General features: G+C 42.3%; 1 protein-coding gene across 2 annotated transcripts in view; it reads left to right on the top strand.

Annotated features, from left to right (window-relative positions):
* PCID2 (PCI domain containing 2) overlaps positions 1-15,036 on the top strand; it is a 32,605-nt gene that overhangs the window by 8,382 nt on the left and 9,187 nt on the right. For both annotated transcript variants that reach the window (XM_073350435.1, XM_073350426.1), the window contains exons 4-9: positions 1,781-1,870; positions 4,742-4,815; positions 5,709-5,776; positions 6,334-6,373; positions 6,975-7,029; positions 10,226-10,329. In XM_073350435.1, coding sequence (XP_073206536.1) covers positions 1,781-1,870; positions 4,742-4,815; positions 5,709-5,776; positions 6,334-6,373; positions 6,975-7,029; positions 10,226-10,329 — 431 coding nt within the window. The remainder of the gene's footprint in view (positions 1-1,780; positions 1,871-4,741; positions 4,816-5,708; positions 5,777-6,333; positions 6,374-6,974; positions 7,030-10,225; positions 10,330-15,036) is intronic.

The following is a 15,036-nucleotide window of genomic DNA, read 5'->3' as shown; positions in this document are numbered from 1 at the left end:
TCTTTAGAAAAGGTTTTTCCCCGATCTGTTGCTAAGTGACAGACCCACAAAACCATAGGAAATTTAATATAATAAATGAATCTGTGAAATGACAGTTTACAACATGTTGTCAAATGTAAGAAGTAAAACTGTAAATACTTCCTTTTTTTAATCTGTTGTTGTTTAAAATGTCATTCATGGAAATATGAGGCAAAACATTGTGATTTTTGAATTGATCATGTCCCTTTAAATAATCCTTGCATTGCAGTATATTTGATCATGATAGGACATTATTGAAACTTAAATTTCTAGGTCTGTCATCAGGCTTTTTAACTGAAATAACAAAGATAAGCTATTTTATTGTCCAAATTTTTTCAGATTATTGACCACATGTTCATATTTTTAGATTTTTCTAATTCTTGAGAATTTTGCATCAAACGTGGGTTTTTTGTTGGTTTTTTTACAAAGTAAACTCTGAAGATAAAGTCAACATGGAACTAAACTAATTGATTGTATATGGACTATACTGAACTGTTTAATAATGCTTTATTTCTTCACTGAAATTCTTAGCTGACCTTAGTACTAATTTGGTTTCTGCTGCTGATTTAGAAGTGGGAATACCTTTTCCTGAATAGTGTAGACAAGAATAATGCCATGTGCCCAATCCTGTATCCCATCCATACCCAAAACTCCAATTTAAGGGAGTTCGCAAAGATGCTCTGGGTCCAGTCCTGTAATTCCTACTTAAGAAAATCTTCCCCTTTAATTAAAGGGGAAGTTTTTCTTAGTAGGGAAGGCAGGATTAATCTTTTTATGATTAGGTTGTGTTATTAAATACTAATATGTATGTGAAATACATTTAAGGGTCCTTATTAATGAAATCCAAACTATCCTTCCTTTCAGCAATTCCAGTGTAAAATATTTAAAACTTGATTTATGGCTGCAAGTATACTTTTTATTCATTAAAGTCTGTCTATAGTTGTTAAACAAAGTTTCTAATTCTGTCTAACTACTGCCAGTGAAAGACAGTAGACCCATATAATTGCCTTGTTCATAGAGTTCATAGAATATCAGGGTTGGAAGGGACCTCAGGAGGTCATCTAGTCCAACCCCCTGCTCAAAGCAGGACCAATCCCCAATTTTTGGCCCAGATCCCTAAATGGCCCCCTCAAGGATTGAACTCACAACCCTGGGTTTAGCAGGCTAGTGCTCAAACCACTGAGCTATCCCTCCCCCCAATGACCCTGTGAGGTCACTGATCTGAGCCACTTTGTACAACTAAGGAAAAATAAATGTGTATGGCTTTTTCCTGTTCAAGAATTTTAATGTATCTTCCAAACTAAAACGTCTTGGGAATAACATATGAGAAATTAATATTCACAGAAAGAAAAGGAGTACTTGTGGCACCTTAGAGACTAACCAATTTATTTGAGTATAAGCTTTCGTGAGCTACAGGTCACTTCATCGGATGCATACTGTGGAAAGTGTAGAAGATCTTGCTTTGTGTGTATATAAAAAGATCTTCTACACTTTCCACAGTATGCATCCGATGAAGTGAGCTGTAGCTCACAAAAGCTTATGCTCAAATAAATTGGTTAGTCTCTAAGGTGCCACAAGTACTCCTTTTCTTTTTGCGAATACAGACTAACACGGCTGTTACTCTGAAAAATATTCACAGAGTCATTGACAAGAATGCAAATGTCATCACAAGAGGATGATTTTTAATAGTTATGTGGCAATGTGTGTTACATAGCTAAGGCTAGATCTTGTTCCTTAAGGTGTGTAATTTTTTCTTCGATAGGTTCTAGAAGCCATTGATTCCAGAGATGGATTGTTTTGTGCAGAATTGGTGTCATTTAAGCATCCTCATGTTGCAAATCCCAGGCTTCAGGTACAAGAATCAGTTACACTAACAAACCAAGGCCCCAATCCTGCAAGGCATAGGCGCCAACTCTGTGGGTGCTCCTTGGCTGGAGCACCCATTAAAAAAAAATAGGGCGTGCTCACCACCCACCAGGATGACCAGTTGTAGGCAGCCAGGTAGCAGCTGTTGAGCGGGTGCCTCTGCAGATGTGCTGTTTGGTATGGGTTGCCTGGGCACAGCTGCAGTCAGCTGTTTGGCAGGCAGGCTCAGATCAGCTGTTTCGCACCTCCCTGCTCCAGCAGGGGCTGAGTGAGCCTCAACCCCCCCCCCCCCCCAAAAAAAAAAAAAGCCTAAGGGTTAGGGGTGGGTGGGAGTGCCGGGCTATCAGCAGCGGTGCAGCCAGCCCCTGCTCATCTGGGGCCACGCCGCACACACCTCTTGGGCTGGTGGCCATGGTGTCCACCAGTATGGTTTCTCCCTCCCTGCCAGGCTCAACTCTGGCCACAGCAGGCATTAGGTGACCCAAGGGAGCCCAGCTAGGTTAGGGCTGATGGGTGCAGCGGCGGATTAAGGGGAGGAAAAGCCCTGGACCCCAGCAGGAGCTGCACTGAGGGAGACAGGGGAGGAAAAGCTCAGACCCCGTCAGGAGCTGCTCTGGGTGGGGGGAGTAGAAGCGCCCCCCTGACCCCAGCAGGAGCTGCATTGGGTGGAGCTGGGAGAAGCCCCAGATCCTAGCAGAAGATGTGGTGCTGAAGACCCCAGCTTGGGAGCCCCAGCTACCTTAGTGAGAGAAGCTTCAGGGCTAAAGCCCCGACCCGCCTCTGTGCAGAGGTGGCCTGAGCCCCTCTCTCTCCCATCCGCCCTGCGAGGAGCTGGCTCTCACTCTGAGGTTGTGGAGAAATTCAGCCCAGATCTACCCACCTTGGTATCTCCATTTCCCCCGTCATCACAGAGCCATGAATGGATTTACCCTAGGAGGCAGGGTCAGTATTAACCCCATTTGGCAGGTGGGATTAGGGCACAAAGAGGTGAAGTGGCTTTCCCAAGGCTAAGCAAGGAGTCTGTGGCAGAGCAGAGAACCAAACCCAGAACACCTGAGCCCCAGACGTGTGCTTTAACCACAAGGCAACCCTTCCTACCCCAAGGAGGGGGAGCCGCCTCTGCTGCTTTCAGTGTGTGGGTGGGGCAGGCACTAGACAGAGCCACCAGGAGGTGGGGAACAGAGAGAGAGAGAGATGGGAAAAGGGACATGGGGTGGGAAGCAAGAAGGGGGAACATCAGGAAGGGGACAAGGACTTAGAGAAGAAAGGAGAGGGAGAGAGATTGACAGGAAGGAAGAGGGGAGAGACTCCCTACTGCTTGTCCCTCCCATCTGCCTCCTTCCCACAGCCATCAGTGGCCCTCAGATCCCAAATTGGCCCTAAGTAGGTGTGAAGCACAGAGCCAATGTAATGTCTTTACACTGGGATGTTAGTGAAGACAGCTTGTAGCTGAGTGTAATGATTTTAATTATACTGTAATTTATGATGATGTAATTATGTAGTTCATTACTATTTTAATAATGATTACATAGAGATACCAACGATAGACACACATTCAATGACTAGAATATGAAAGAAGTGTATAAATATGCTGAAAATTGCCAGTTTTGGGGTGGGGGGGGAGGCTGGGCACCCCCCAAACATGCATACCTCGCCCTTACGGCAGGAGGGGGCAGAAAAGAGTGAGTGGGAGGCGCTCAGGGGAGGGGATCTAAGGGGCGTGGGCGTGGGGAAGGGGGCGGGGCCAGGATGGGGTATCCACCAGCAAAACCAAAAGTCAGCATCTATGCTGCAAGGTGAGGTGCACAGGCAGACCTCTATTAACTTCAAAGAGTCTCTGAAAGGTCCAGGAATTTGCTCATTTGCATGAAATTTCTGGGAGCTTAGATGGAAATATTCAGGTAGTTCTGAAGAAATTAACACAGAAAGGAATAGTGTGCATAACAAACATGTAAGCAAAAAATCCCCCACAAAACAAACCCAAACTCTCTTGCTGCAGAAAGGGGAGCCTAGTTAGGGAAAAACAATTTTCTGCCACTGCTCTTACAGAGAAAAACAAAATCTTACAAAATATAAAAGTGAGCAGCAGTTCTATAGAAAATAACTCTTCAAAATATTAGAGTTTAATCAAGTTATATTTTATCTATAGAGTGTTTATACTAGCTATAGACCTCAACAGAGAATGACATCCTTATTATAAAATTCCTTTGGTTGGTTTAAAATGTCTTTTAAAATTCTATAAGACTTAATGGTGTTGTATGCAGTTTTAAAAAACTGGACTTAACCCAGGGTCAACTGAAGCAGCAATATAATGTTATTCCATTAGTGACTATTGCTATTAGCATCCATCTCTCCTCTTTCCCTCCACAATACAACTTAACACAATTGTAGGATGCTGTCCAGAGAAATACAGTGAAACATGGAAATTCTATTCTGTTCAGGTTTTTATACTTCACTGTAGTATTTGAGAAGTAAACTCTGTCATTGTCACTAATCTGTCACTTGTTCTTTCCCCTTCCCTTTTTGTGTGTACTGTTTCTTTTTGCTCTGTCATATGGCTCTTTTATTGAAAAAATTGTTTAATAGGCCAGAGCAGCACACCTTTCTGGTTTGGTTTCTCTCTCTTTCCCTTGTTTATCTCTTGATCTCGCTCCATGGTATGCTCTTTCCCTCCCCTCCCCCATCCTTAACATTGATTCTCCTTAATTTTCCATTTTTCCTCTACAATGAGTGACTGTTAATGTTCTAATATATAGCGAAGGCGTGTATGTATAAAAATACTAGCTTGATTAAAAAACGCATATGTTTTTTGTGCAATTTTATACATTTATGTTCCATTGATTTGTTCTATGATTAGCTTCCATCTCCAGAAGACAAATGTCAACAAGTTCTGGAGCCACCATATGATGAAATGTTTGCTGCTCACTTAAGGTAAAGATGGATTAAGAATGAGAGTTTGAATTTTGATGTATCCAGGTAGAAAGAGGAAGGGACTCCATGAATTGATCTGATTTATTTGAAAGGTCACTGTCAAATTGGGGGGGGGGGATCACACCTTCATCTGAAAATTGTGTACCTGCTACTGTTATAAATAATCCCTAAAATTGCTATAAATAAATGATACAGAAAACATTTACTGATTGCTTTTTTTTTTTTTTTTTTTTGAGTTTACTATGTGGATTTTGATAGCACTTTATGTATAGTCCATGTCACCACCTTGTTGATGATGAATGCCCTTTTCCAGGCGTTGCAAAAGTGCTATTGCTTTTAATAGCAATAACAGACACAAAAGTGAACAAACAACAACAGGGGAAAGAGACATTTCTTAAATAGGAAAAAGTGATTCTAGACCTATGAAAACTGGCAGAGCTCTCTCATGCATCTTTAGTATGCAAAATATTTCTTTACTTATTATTTTAATTAATTAATATTCTTTAATATTATTAAATATTATTTAATATTTTTTACAGTTAAATAGAGGTCAAGTTGATGTCTTTTTTTAATTTTCTCTCATTTCAAGAATCTTGAAAATTTATCTATCTAGGTTATGTTGAATGACAATTGTAGAGAGGTCATTTAAAACTGATGCGTTCAGATCTTTTGCTGCATAATGTATTGTGTGAAATTGCCAGTTTATTTACATTGTCACTCAGTATTCAATTCCCATATTTATTGCTGTTTAAGAATACTTCTAATAAGCCTGTTACTAAAATAAACTGCAAAGCTTTAATTTAGCTAGAGAGAAAGAGAGACTAATATATTAAGCTACTCTTTAAATATAAAACACTTTTCAGTTTCCTCCTTACTGCTTTTTTTTTTGACAGATGTACTTACGCTGTTGGAAACCATGACTTTATTGAAGCTTACAAATGCCAGACCGTTATAGTACAATATCCTTTTCCATCAGTTCATTTGAGAGCTCATAAATGTGTGTATCTGGGATAACTTCATGTTTGAGGAGGGCGAAATGCTTTCAAATGTGATGGGATTACGAAATATAAATGTGGTTTGGTGTATGTGTGTGTCTAAAATTTTAGCTATTTAGACTTGTAACCAATGAAATCCAAATAAAATTTCCCCCTTCTCTTTGGGGTCAAAGAAAAGTACACTTGCCCCCAAGCCAGAGAATTAGTCTTCTGCAGTCCCCCACATAATGTAGAGAGGATGATGATATTGCAAAGAGCCACTATCCCGTTCCCTTCCTTGGGCCTCTCCCACTCCCATGTGCGGGGCACTGTGCTCCCTCAGTCAGGGTAAAAGAGGTAGCATGCAGTAGAGCTGGACTCCTCCCTTATGTGCCCCTACACTCCGATTCCTGATCTGTTGCCTTTTTTTGCAGTCTTCTACACTCAGAAATAGGGCATACTATACAGCCTCTTACACCTATCCCATTTTACTTCCTGGGTCACTTTGTAAATTGTGTGCTATGTTCTCCTAAATATAACACATCATTCCTGCGAGCATTTCAAGCACATAAAGAAGAAAACTGGTAAGTACTTTATAAATGTCGTTATGTTAGTAACTAGGCAGGTGAACAGATCTAGATGATTGTTACTGCTACCTTTCATCCCAAAATGCGACCATAGTTCAATTAAGATACCACCATAAAAATAACTTTCATTATCTATAATGATTTGTTTCAGTTGTGTACACCAGGTATTTACTAATTAAAACTGTTATGTCACTCTGCTCTTTCGAATTTCTATAAGGGACTCAAGCCCAAAATCTGTTCATTTGTCGATTCAAATTGTTTAGCAAACGTACTTTGTTTCCCTTTAAGTAAAGCATTGATTGCAGAATGATATTCTGCTTGACAGTTTGTCACCTGGAGATTAATTAACTGCATTATTCATTTACTGCAAGTAATGATGTGTGAAACACTGACCTTTTAAAGACATTTTCCTATAAAATGTGATTTTTTTTTGGTAAGGTTTAAGGAAAGGAAAACTGGATATATAGGGAATTGTATAGCCACCAGCAACACTTACGTCCATATGGACTAAAAAGTAACTTGTGTGGCTTAACCTGCAATATGGGGTTAGTTACTCATGCATAATAAATTTATTGATTTTTTTTGTTTGTTTCTGTAGGGCTTTGCCTATTATGTATGCTGTAGCACTTGACCTTCGAATTTTTGCTAATAATGTGAGTAGACAGGAAACTTGCAGTTTAACAATTTCATGTATTCTATCTGTCAATAAGGAATTTATTTGACTGAAGTATCTTAAACTTTCATCCTTCGCTTAATCTTCTCCCTTTTATGTAAGGACGTGTTACAAAATAATTAGGGTTGTCAAGTGATTAAAAAATTAATTTTGATTAATTGTGCTGTTAAACAATAATAGAATACCATTTCTTTAAATATTTGTAGATGTTTTCTACATTTTCAAATATATTGATTTCAATTACAACACAGAATACCAAGTGTACGCTGTTCACTTTATTTCTGATTACAAATATTTGCACTGTAAAAAAGAAAATAAATAGTATTTTTCAGTTCACCTAATACAAGTAATGTAGTGCAATCTTTTTATCATAAAAGCTGAACTTGCACATGTTACTCCGGGGGAGATTCTGCCCCAAAAAATTAAAAATTATGTGCACAATATTTTAATATTCTGCAAATTTTTTTTGTCAAAATAACACTATATAATCACACCAGCTTCAATTATTTTGATAATTTATTTCAAAATACCTGTCAGCAAGTATGTAACAATACAGACATATAAAAATTTCCCCCAGGAGTAGAGAATTAAAGAAACCCCTATGACGACCCCGTTCCTGTTTATCGAGCCCAGCCGGGGGGGCCAGACTCTCACACCCACTCTTGCCTCTAAGAGCCCAGCTGCGGGGCCCTCCCTGGCTGAGACGCTCACATCCCCTATCCTCCTAGAGTCCAGGGATACAGAGGCAAAAATAGCCTGATGCTGGGTCCTGGGCTTGCACGGAGTTTCCTGTGCGCCGCCGCCTCCTTCCTAAAGGGTATGCTGGGAACTGCAACTGCTGGGAACCCTCCAGTTCCCGTCCCCTGGTATTATTTTCTGTTTGCAAGCTGGGCTCTGCTGGGTCCAGCCACCCCTAGTGGCAGCCAACATCTCTGCAGCCCATTTCAGGGGGTGGGGGAAGGAAATTCTGCATGCACAACACTAATTTCTGCAAAATTCTGCATTGCACAGTGGTGCAGAACTCCACATGTAGAGCCTACATGTCCACTCAGTCCTATTCCTTGTTCAGCCAATTTCTCAGACATACAAGTTTGTTTACATTTGCAGGAGATAATGCTGCCTGCTTCTTCTTTACAATGTCATCTGAAAGTGAGAACAGGTGTTCACATGGCACTGTTGTAGCTGGCATCTCAAGATATTTATGTGCCAGATGCGCTAAAGAATCATATGTCCCTTTCATGCTTCAGCCATCTTTTAAGAGGATGTTTGTCTTAATGATTAGAGCCTACAAGGGTACTTGTTCAGCCAAAGTTTTTTTTACATTGTTTTGGTTTTGAGTGCAGTTATGTAACAAAAAAAAAAAATCTACATTTGTAAATTGCACTTTCACCATACAGATTGCACTATAGTACTTGTATGAGATTTATTGAAAAATACTATTTCTTTTGTTTGTCATTTTTACAGTGCAAATATTTGTAATACAAAATATAAAGTGAGCACGGTACACTTTGTATTCTGTGTTGTAGTTGAAATCAATATATTTGAAAATATAGAAAAACATTTAAAAATATTTAATTTCAATTGGTATTCTATTAACAGTGCGATTAAAACTGCGATTAATCACGATTAATTTTTTGAGTTAATAGCATGAGTTAACTGCAATTAATCAACAGCCCTAAAAATGATATATACTCAGAGTTTCACCCACTGCTAAGTTCATTTTATACTTGCAATAATATAAGTTGCTTGTTCTACCTACCTGTTATTTTTGGCCCTTATCCTAGGAGGTGCTGAGAACTTGCAAGTCTCACTGATGTCAGTCTGGGTTTCTGAAGTTATTTATGGTTCAGAAAGGCTCTGTGGGGCATGCCTTAATTGCATCAGTAATGCTTTTACTCCCTGGCTTCATGATTGGGTAGAATTTTCTCCAAGAAACTTTTTTTGAATTAGATAGGGTTTAAAAATTCTCTGTGATGGACCATGGTGGTAGTTTGTGTTGCAATGGGGAAAAACTTTATTTCTGCCTGGAGTAGGAAATGGTCTGAACAGAGTAGTAAGTAGATTCTACATTTATGACCACATCCAGCCTGAGGATCCAATGTTGATAAGGCCATTTATGTATTTGGGCGCATATATTACCTGTGAGAAACCTGAATCGGAGGGTCTGCATGGAGTTTTTGGTTTATCGGTTTGGAGAAGTTTGTATACTAACTAGATTGGCACTGTATGAGAGCTGATGGGGCATTTTAATAGATATGTCTTCAATAACAAGGATGAGTCTCCGTTTCTTTTTCTTTTTTTTTGGCCTGTTTGCATTTGTTTTCAGGGTAGTTAAAAGTGGGGGAGAATGTAAACAAAAGTCAAAATTAAAACAACACTTAATTCACGAGGCAAATTCCAGTGCATGTTAAGGCCATTGGTTTGTCTTTTGTTATCCTTACTCGGAGATAAAGTTGTACATTAGTTAATCCACCTTTCAGATCTCTCCAGTTTTACATGTTATGTTGCCAGATCATGATTTATCATGAGCTTAGCAATATTTGGTGTTTTTCTTCAAGTTCCAGCACCTGGAGTCCTGTGAATGCCTGAGAATCTCAGCTTTCATTCCCAAGAAAAATTGCTGGCCTTCATAGTTGCAGAGAGAGGTTGAAAAAGCGAACCCTGAAGGCTCATACACCAGAAGGCAACTTAAAAGAACCCAAATTTATTTTTAAATAACTTTTTTGGAGGTGGCCTAAATCATGATTTTTTTGAAGGCTTGTGGTTGGCAATACCTAGGGTGACCATATTTTCCCAACGGGAAAACAGGACACCCGTGGGCCAGCCCGAGCCCCTCCGCCCCAGCACGGGGCTGGCCCAAGGCCTTCTGAGGTCCCCCAGCATCCCCATGTGCCGGGCTGCCGGTGGCCACCCTCGCCTCCCCACACTTGTGCCAGCCTGAGCCCTCCCTGCCTCCTGTTCATGTGGGCTCAGCCTGAAGTTAATGAGCGGGGGGTGTTCAGAACCTCCAAAGAGATATTTTAATACGTACAATATGTTGGGGTGACAGGTGTAAGGAACTTACCTCTTACTTTACTTTACAAGATACTGTATTTACAGAACTAGTCTACTTATTGCTTTTAAAAGATGAGCCTGGACATAGGAATACATGCTGTGTCTCTCACCTTGCATGCTAGGCCGATCAACAGCTGGTGAAGAAAGGGAAAAGCAAAGTTGGTGATATGTTGGAAAAAGCAGCAGAATTGCTGATGAGCTGTTTTCGTGTCTGTGCCAGTGACACGTAAGTGAAAGATCCTTTCTAGATCTTGTGTTGAATCATTAAGAAATGTAAATAACTTTACCCATTTATAAAGCATAAGAACTAATTCTCTGCACTAGCCAAGACCATATCTGGGTCAAGGTAGTCACTTTTGTTGCCTGCCTCCTTCTCTTGTTCTCTCCTGAGTATCACTACAGCTGGAGAGGCTTCTCTTTAGGCTTGATAGTCTTAGCAGGTGTTGCAGAAGAGACTAATTTACATCCTGGTCTCTCAAGGCAAACAATTAATTCTTTCTGTCCTGTTCCAGTGTGGAGTTTGTACATGCCATCACAGTGGGACTGGGAGAGAGGGAGTTTTACTTCAATCTTCCATTCTTAACAGGTTTAATGTTCTCAACATGGAGAAAAGGCTTCTTCACTCTTTCTCCCCTTCCAGTATTGCAAACAGCTGTAATTCTCAGGCGCATGCTACATACAGGTGTGCAGAAGGCCATAGAAGGGGAATTCCACTGTAGGGAACCCCAGTCTCTCTCTATTACAGTATATCTTGTAAAAATAACAAGGAGTCCTTGTGGCACTTTATAGACTAACAAATTTATTTGGGCATAAGCTTTCGTGGGCTAGAATCCACTTCATCGGATGCATGGAGTGGAAAATACAGGAGCAGGTATAAATACATGAAAAGATGTGAATTGCCTTACCAGGTGTGAGGTTAGTCTAATGAGACAATTCAATTGACAGCAGGATAGCAAGGGTGGAAAAATAACTTTTGAAGTGGTAATGAGTGGCCCATTTCAGACAGTTGATAAGAAGGTGTGAGTAACAGTACAGGGAAACTAGGTTTAGGTTTTATAACGACCCAGCCACTCCCAGTCTTTATTGAGGCCTAATCTGATGGTGTCCAGTTTGCAAATTAATTCCAGTTCCGCAGTTTCACATTGGAGTCTGTTTTTGAAGTTTTTTTGTTGAAGAATTGCCACTTTTAGGTCTGTTATTGAGTGACCAGGGAGATTGAAGTGTTCTCCGACTGGTTTTTGAATGTTAGGATTCCTGATGTCAGATTTGTGTCCATTTATTCTTTTGCGTAGAGACTGTCCAGTTGGGTCAATATACATGGCAGAGGGGCATTGCTGGCACATGATGGCATATATCACATTGGTAGATGTCCAGGTGAATGAGCCCCTGATGGTGTGGCTAATGTGGTTAGGTCCTATGATGGTGTCCCTTGACTAGATATGCAGACAGAGTTGGCACCGGGGTTTGTTGCAGGGTTTGATTCCTGGGTTGGTGTTTTTGTTGTGTGGTGTGTAGTTGCTGGTGAGTATTTGCTTCAGGTTTGGGGGCTGTCTGTAAGAGAGGACTGGCCTGTCCCCCAAGGTCTGTGAGAGTGAGGGATCATCATTCAGGATAGGTTGTAGATCCTTGATGATGCACTGGAGAGGTATTAGTTGGGGGCTGTAGGTGACACCTAGTGGCATTCTGTTACTTTCTTTGTAGGGCCTGTCTTGTAGTAGGTGATCTCAGGTGCTCAATCTGTTTCTTCACTTCACCAGGTGGGTATTGTAGTTTTAAGAATGCTCGATAGACATCCTGTAGGTGTTTGTGTCTGTCTGAGGGATCAGAGCAAATGTGGTTGTATCTTAGAGCTTGGCTGTAGACAATGGATTGTGTGATGTGGTCTGGATGATCTTGTAGCCTCTATCATAACAAGGCTGTCCTCCTCCAGACTTTATGCACCAAAGTTATTTAAACTTCTGTTATTAGCTTAAAATCCAGGGAAACTCCTTTTAAAAAACAAAAAAAAACACTTAAGATCACTCAAATATTTCCTATCAACACAATCACTAGAAACCCAGGAAATCTCCAGCTAAGTAGTATTAGCATCCACAAAAGTCTAAAGTTACTCTTCATACCTCCCAGATACCATAATACCAAAGTACACTTAGATTTCTCTCCTCTACAACAATCTCCCTTTCAGATGCACACATCATGTTCTTCAAAATCTCATCCCAGGGTATGTCTACACTAAGAAATTAGGTCGAATTTATAGAAGTCAGTTTTGTAGAAAGCGTTTTTATACGGTTGTTTGTGTGTGTCCCCACACAAATGCTCTAAGTGCATGTAGTCGGCGGAGTGTGTCCACAGTACCAAGGCAACCATCGACTTCCGGAGCGTTGCATGGTGGGTGGCTATCCCACAGTTCCCGCAGTCTCCACCGCCCATCTGAATTCTGGGTAGAAATCCCAGTGCCTGATGGGGCTAAAACATTGTCGCGGGTGGTTCTGGGTACATATCATCAGGCCCCCGTTCCCTCCCTCCCTCCGTGAAAGCAAGGGCAGACAATCGTTTTTCGTCTTTTTTCTTGAGTTACCTGTGCAGACGCCATACCATGGCAGGCATGGAGCCCGCTCAGCTAACCGTCACCATATGTCTCCTGGGTGCTGGCAGACGTGGTACTGCATTGGTACACAGCAGCAGTTTATTGCCTTTTGGCAGCGGACAGTACAGTATGACTGGTAGCCATCGTCAACATAGTCCTGGGTGCTCTTTTAGCCGGGCGCCTGGACAAACATGGGAGTGACTCAGCCAGGTCATTTCCCTTGTTTCGTCTCGTGGCGATTGAGTCCTACCGGCAGTGCACTGTCTTTTAACCTGCAGCTAGCAGAAGATGATGGGCAGTCATCATACTGCACCGTCTTCTGCCGAGCACCCAGGAGATGACGATGGCTAGCGGTCGTACTGCACAGTCTGCTGCCAGCAAGATGTATAAAGATAGATGAAGTGGCTCAAAACAAGAAATAGACCAGATTTGTTTTGTATTCATTTTCTCCCAGCCCTCTGTGAAATCAACGGCCTGCTAAACCCAGATTTGAGTTCTGTCCTTGAGGTTTTGAGTTCTATCCTTGAGGGGGCCATTCAGTTTCTCACAAAGCCACCCCCTTTGTTGATTTTAATTCCCTGTAAGCCAACCCCGTAAACCATGTCGTCAGTCGCCCCTCCCTCCGTCAGGGCAACGGCAGACAATCGTTCCGCGCCTTTTTTCTGTGCAGACACCATACCATGGCAAGCATGGAGCCTGCTCAGATCACTTAGGCAATTAGCAGCACATTAAACACCACACGCATTATCCAACAGTATATGCAGCACCAGAACCTGACAAAGCGATACCAGGCGAGTAGGTGACATCAGCGCGGTGACGTGAGTGATGAGGACATGGACACAGACTTCTCTCAAAGCACGGGCCCTGGCAATGTGGGCATCATGGTGCTAATGGGGCAGGTTCATGCGGTGGAACGCCAATTCTGGGCTCGGGAAACAAGCACAGACTGGTGGGACCGCATAGTGTTGCAGGTCTGGGACGATTCCCAGTGGTTGTGAAACTTTTGCATGTGTAAGGGCACTTTCATGGAACTTTGTGACTTGCTTTCTCCTGCCCTGAGGCGCAAGAATACCAAGATGAGAGCAGCCCTCACAGTTGAGAAGCAAGTGGCAATAGCCCTGTGGAAGCTTGCAAAGCCAGACAGCTACCGGTCAGTTGGGAATCAATTTGGAGTGGGCAGATCTACTGTGGGGGCTGCTGTGATGCAAGTAGCCAACGCAATCAAAGATCTGCTGATATCAAGGGTAGTGACCCTGGGAAATTGCAAGTCATAGTGGATGGCTTTGCTGCAATGGGATTCCCTAACTGTGGTGGGGCCATAGATGGAACCCAAATCCCTATCATGGGACCGGAGCACCAAGCCAGCGAGTACATAAACCGCAAGGGGTACTTTTCAGTAGTGCTGCAAGCACTGGTGGATCACAAGGGACGTTTCACCAACATCAACGTCGGATGGCCGGGAAAGGTACATGACGCTCACATCTTCAGGAACTCTGGTCTGTTTCAAAAGCTGCAGGAAGGGACTTTCTTCCCAGACCAGAAAATAACCGTTGGGGATGTTGAAATGTCTATAGTTATCCTTGGGGACCCAGCCTACCCGTTAATGCCATGGCTCATGAAGCCATACACAGGCAGCCTGGACAATAGTCAGGAGCTGTTCAACTACAGAAAGTGCAGAATGGTGGTAGAATGTGCATTTGGACGTTTAAAAGTGCGCTGGCGCAGTTTACTGACTCAGTTAGACCTCAGCGAAACCAATATTCCCACTGTTATTACTGCTTGCTGTGCGCTTCACAATATCTGTGAGAGTAAGGGGGAGACGTTTAGGGCGGGGTGGGAGGTTGAGGCAAATCGCCTGGCTGCTGGTTACGCACAGCCAGACACCAGGGCGGTTAGAAGAGCACAGGAGGGCGCGGTGTGCATCAGAGAAGCTTTGAAAACCAGTTTCATGACTGGACAGGCTACAGTGTGAAAGTTCTGTTTGTTTCTCCTTGGTGAAATCCCCTGCCCCTTGGTTCACTCTACTTCCCTGTAAGCTAACCACCCTCCTCTCCTCCCTTCGATCACTGCTTGCAGAGGCAATAAAGTCATTGTTGCTCCACATTCACGCATTCTTTATTCATTTATCACACAAATAGGGGGATAACTACCAAGGTAGCACCAGGAGGGGTGGTGGAGGAGGGAAGGACAAGGCTCTCAGCACTTTAAAAGTTTAAAACTTATTGAATGCCAGCCTTCTGTTGCTTGGGCAATCCTCTGGGTGGAGTGGCCGGAGGCTCCTGCACCGTGTTCTTGGGCGTCTGGGTGAGGAGGCTATGGAACTTGGGGAGGAGGGTGGTTGGTTACACA

This window comes from Lepidochelys kempii, chromosome 1 (genome assembly GCF_965140265.1).
Source record: "Lepidochelys kempii isolate rLepKem1 chromosome 1, rLepKem1.hap2, whole genome shotgun sequence".
NCBI classification, from domain to species: domain Eukaryota; kingdom Metazoa; phylum Chordata; order Testudines; family Cheloniidae; genus Lepidochelys; species Lepidochelys kempii.
Note: the sequence above shows the minus strand (reverse complement) of the source record. Positions and strands in the feature narration are given on the sequence as shown.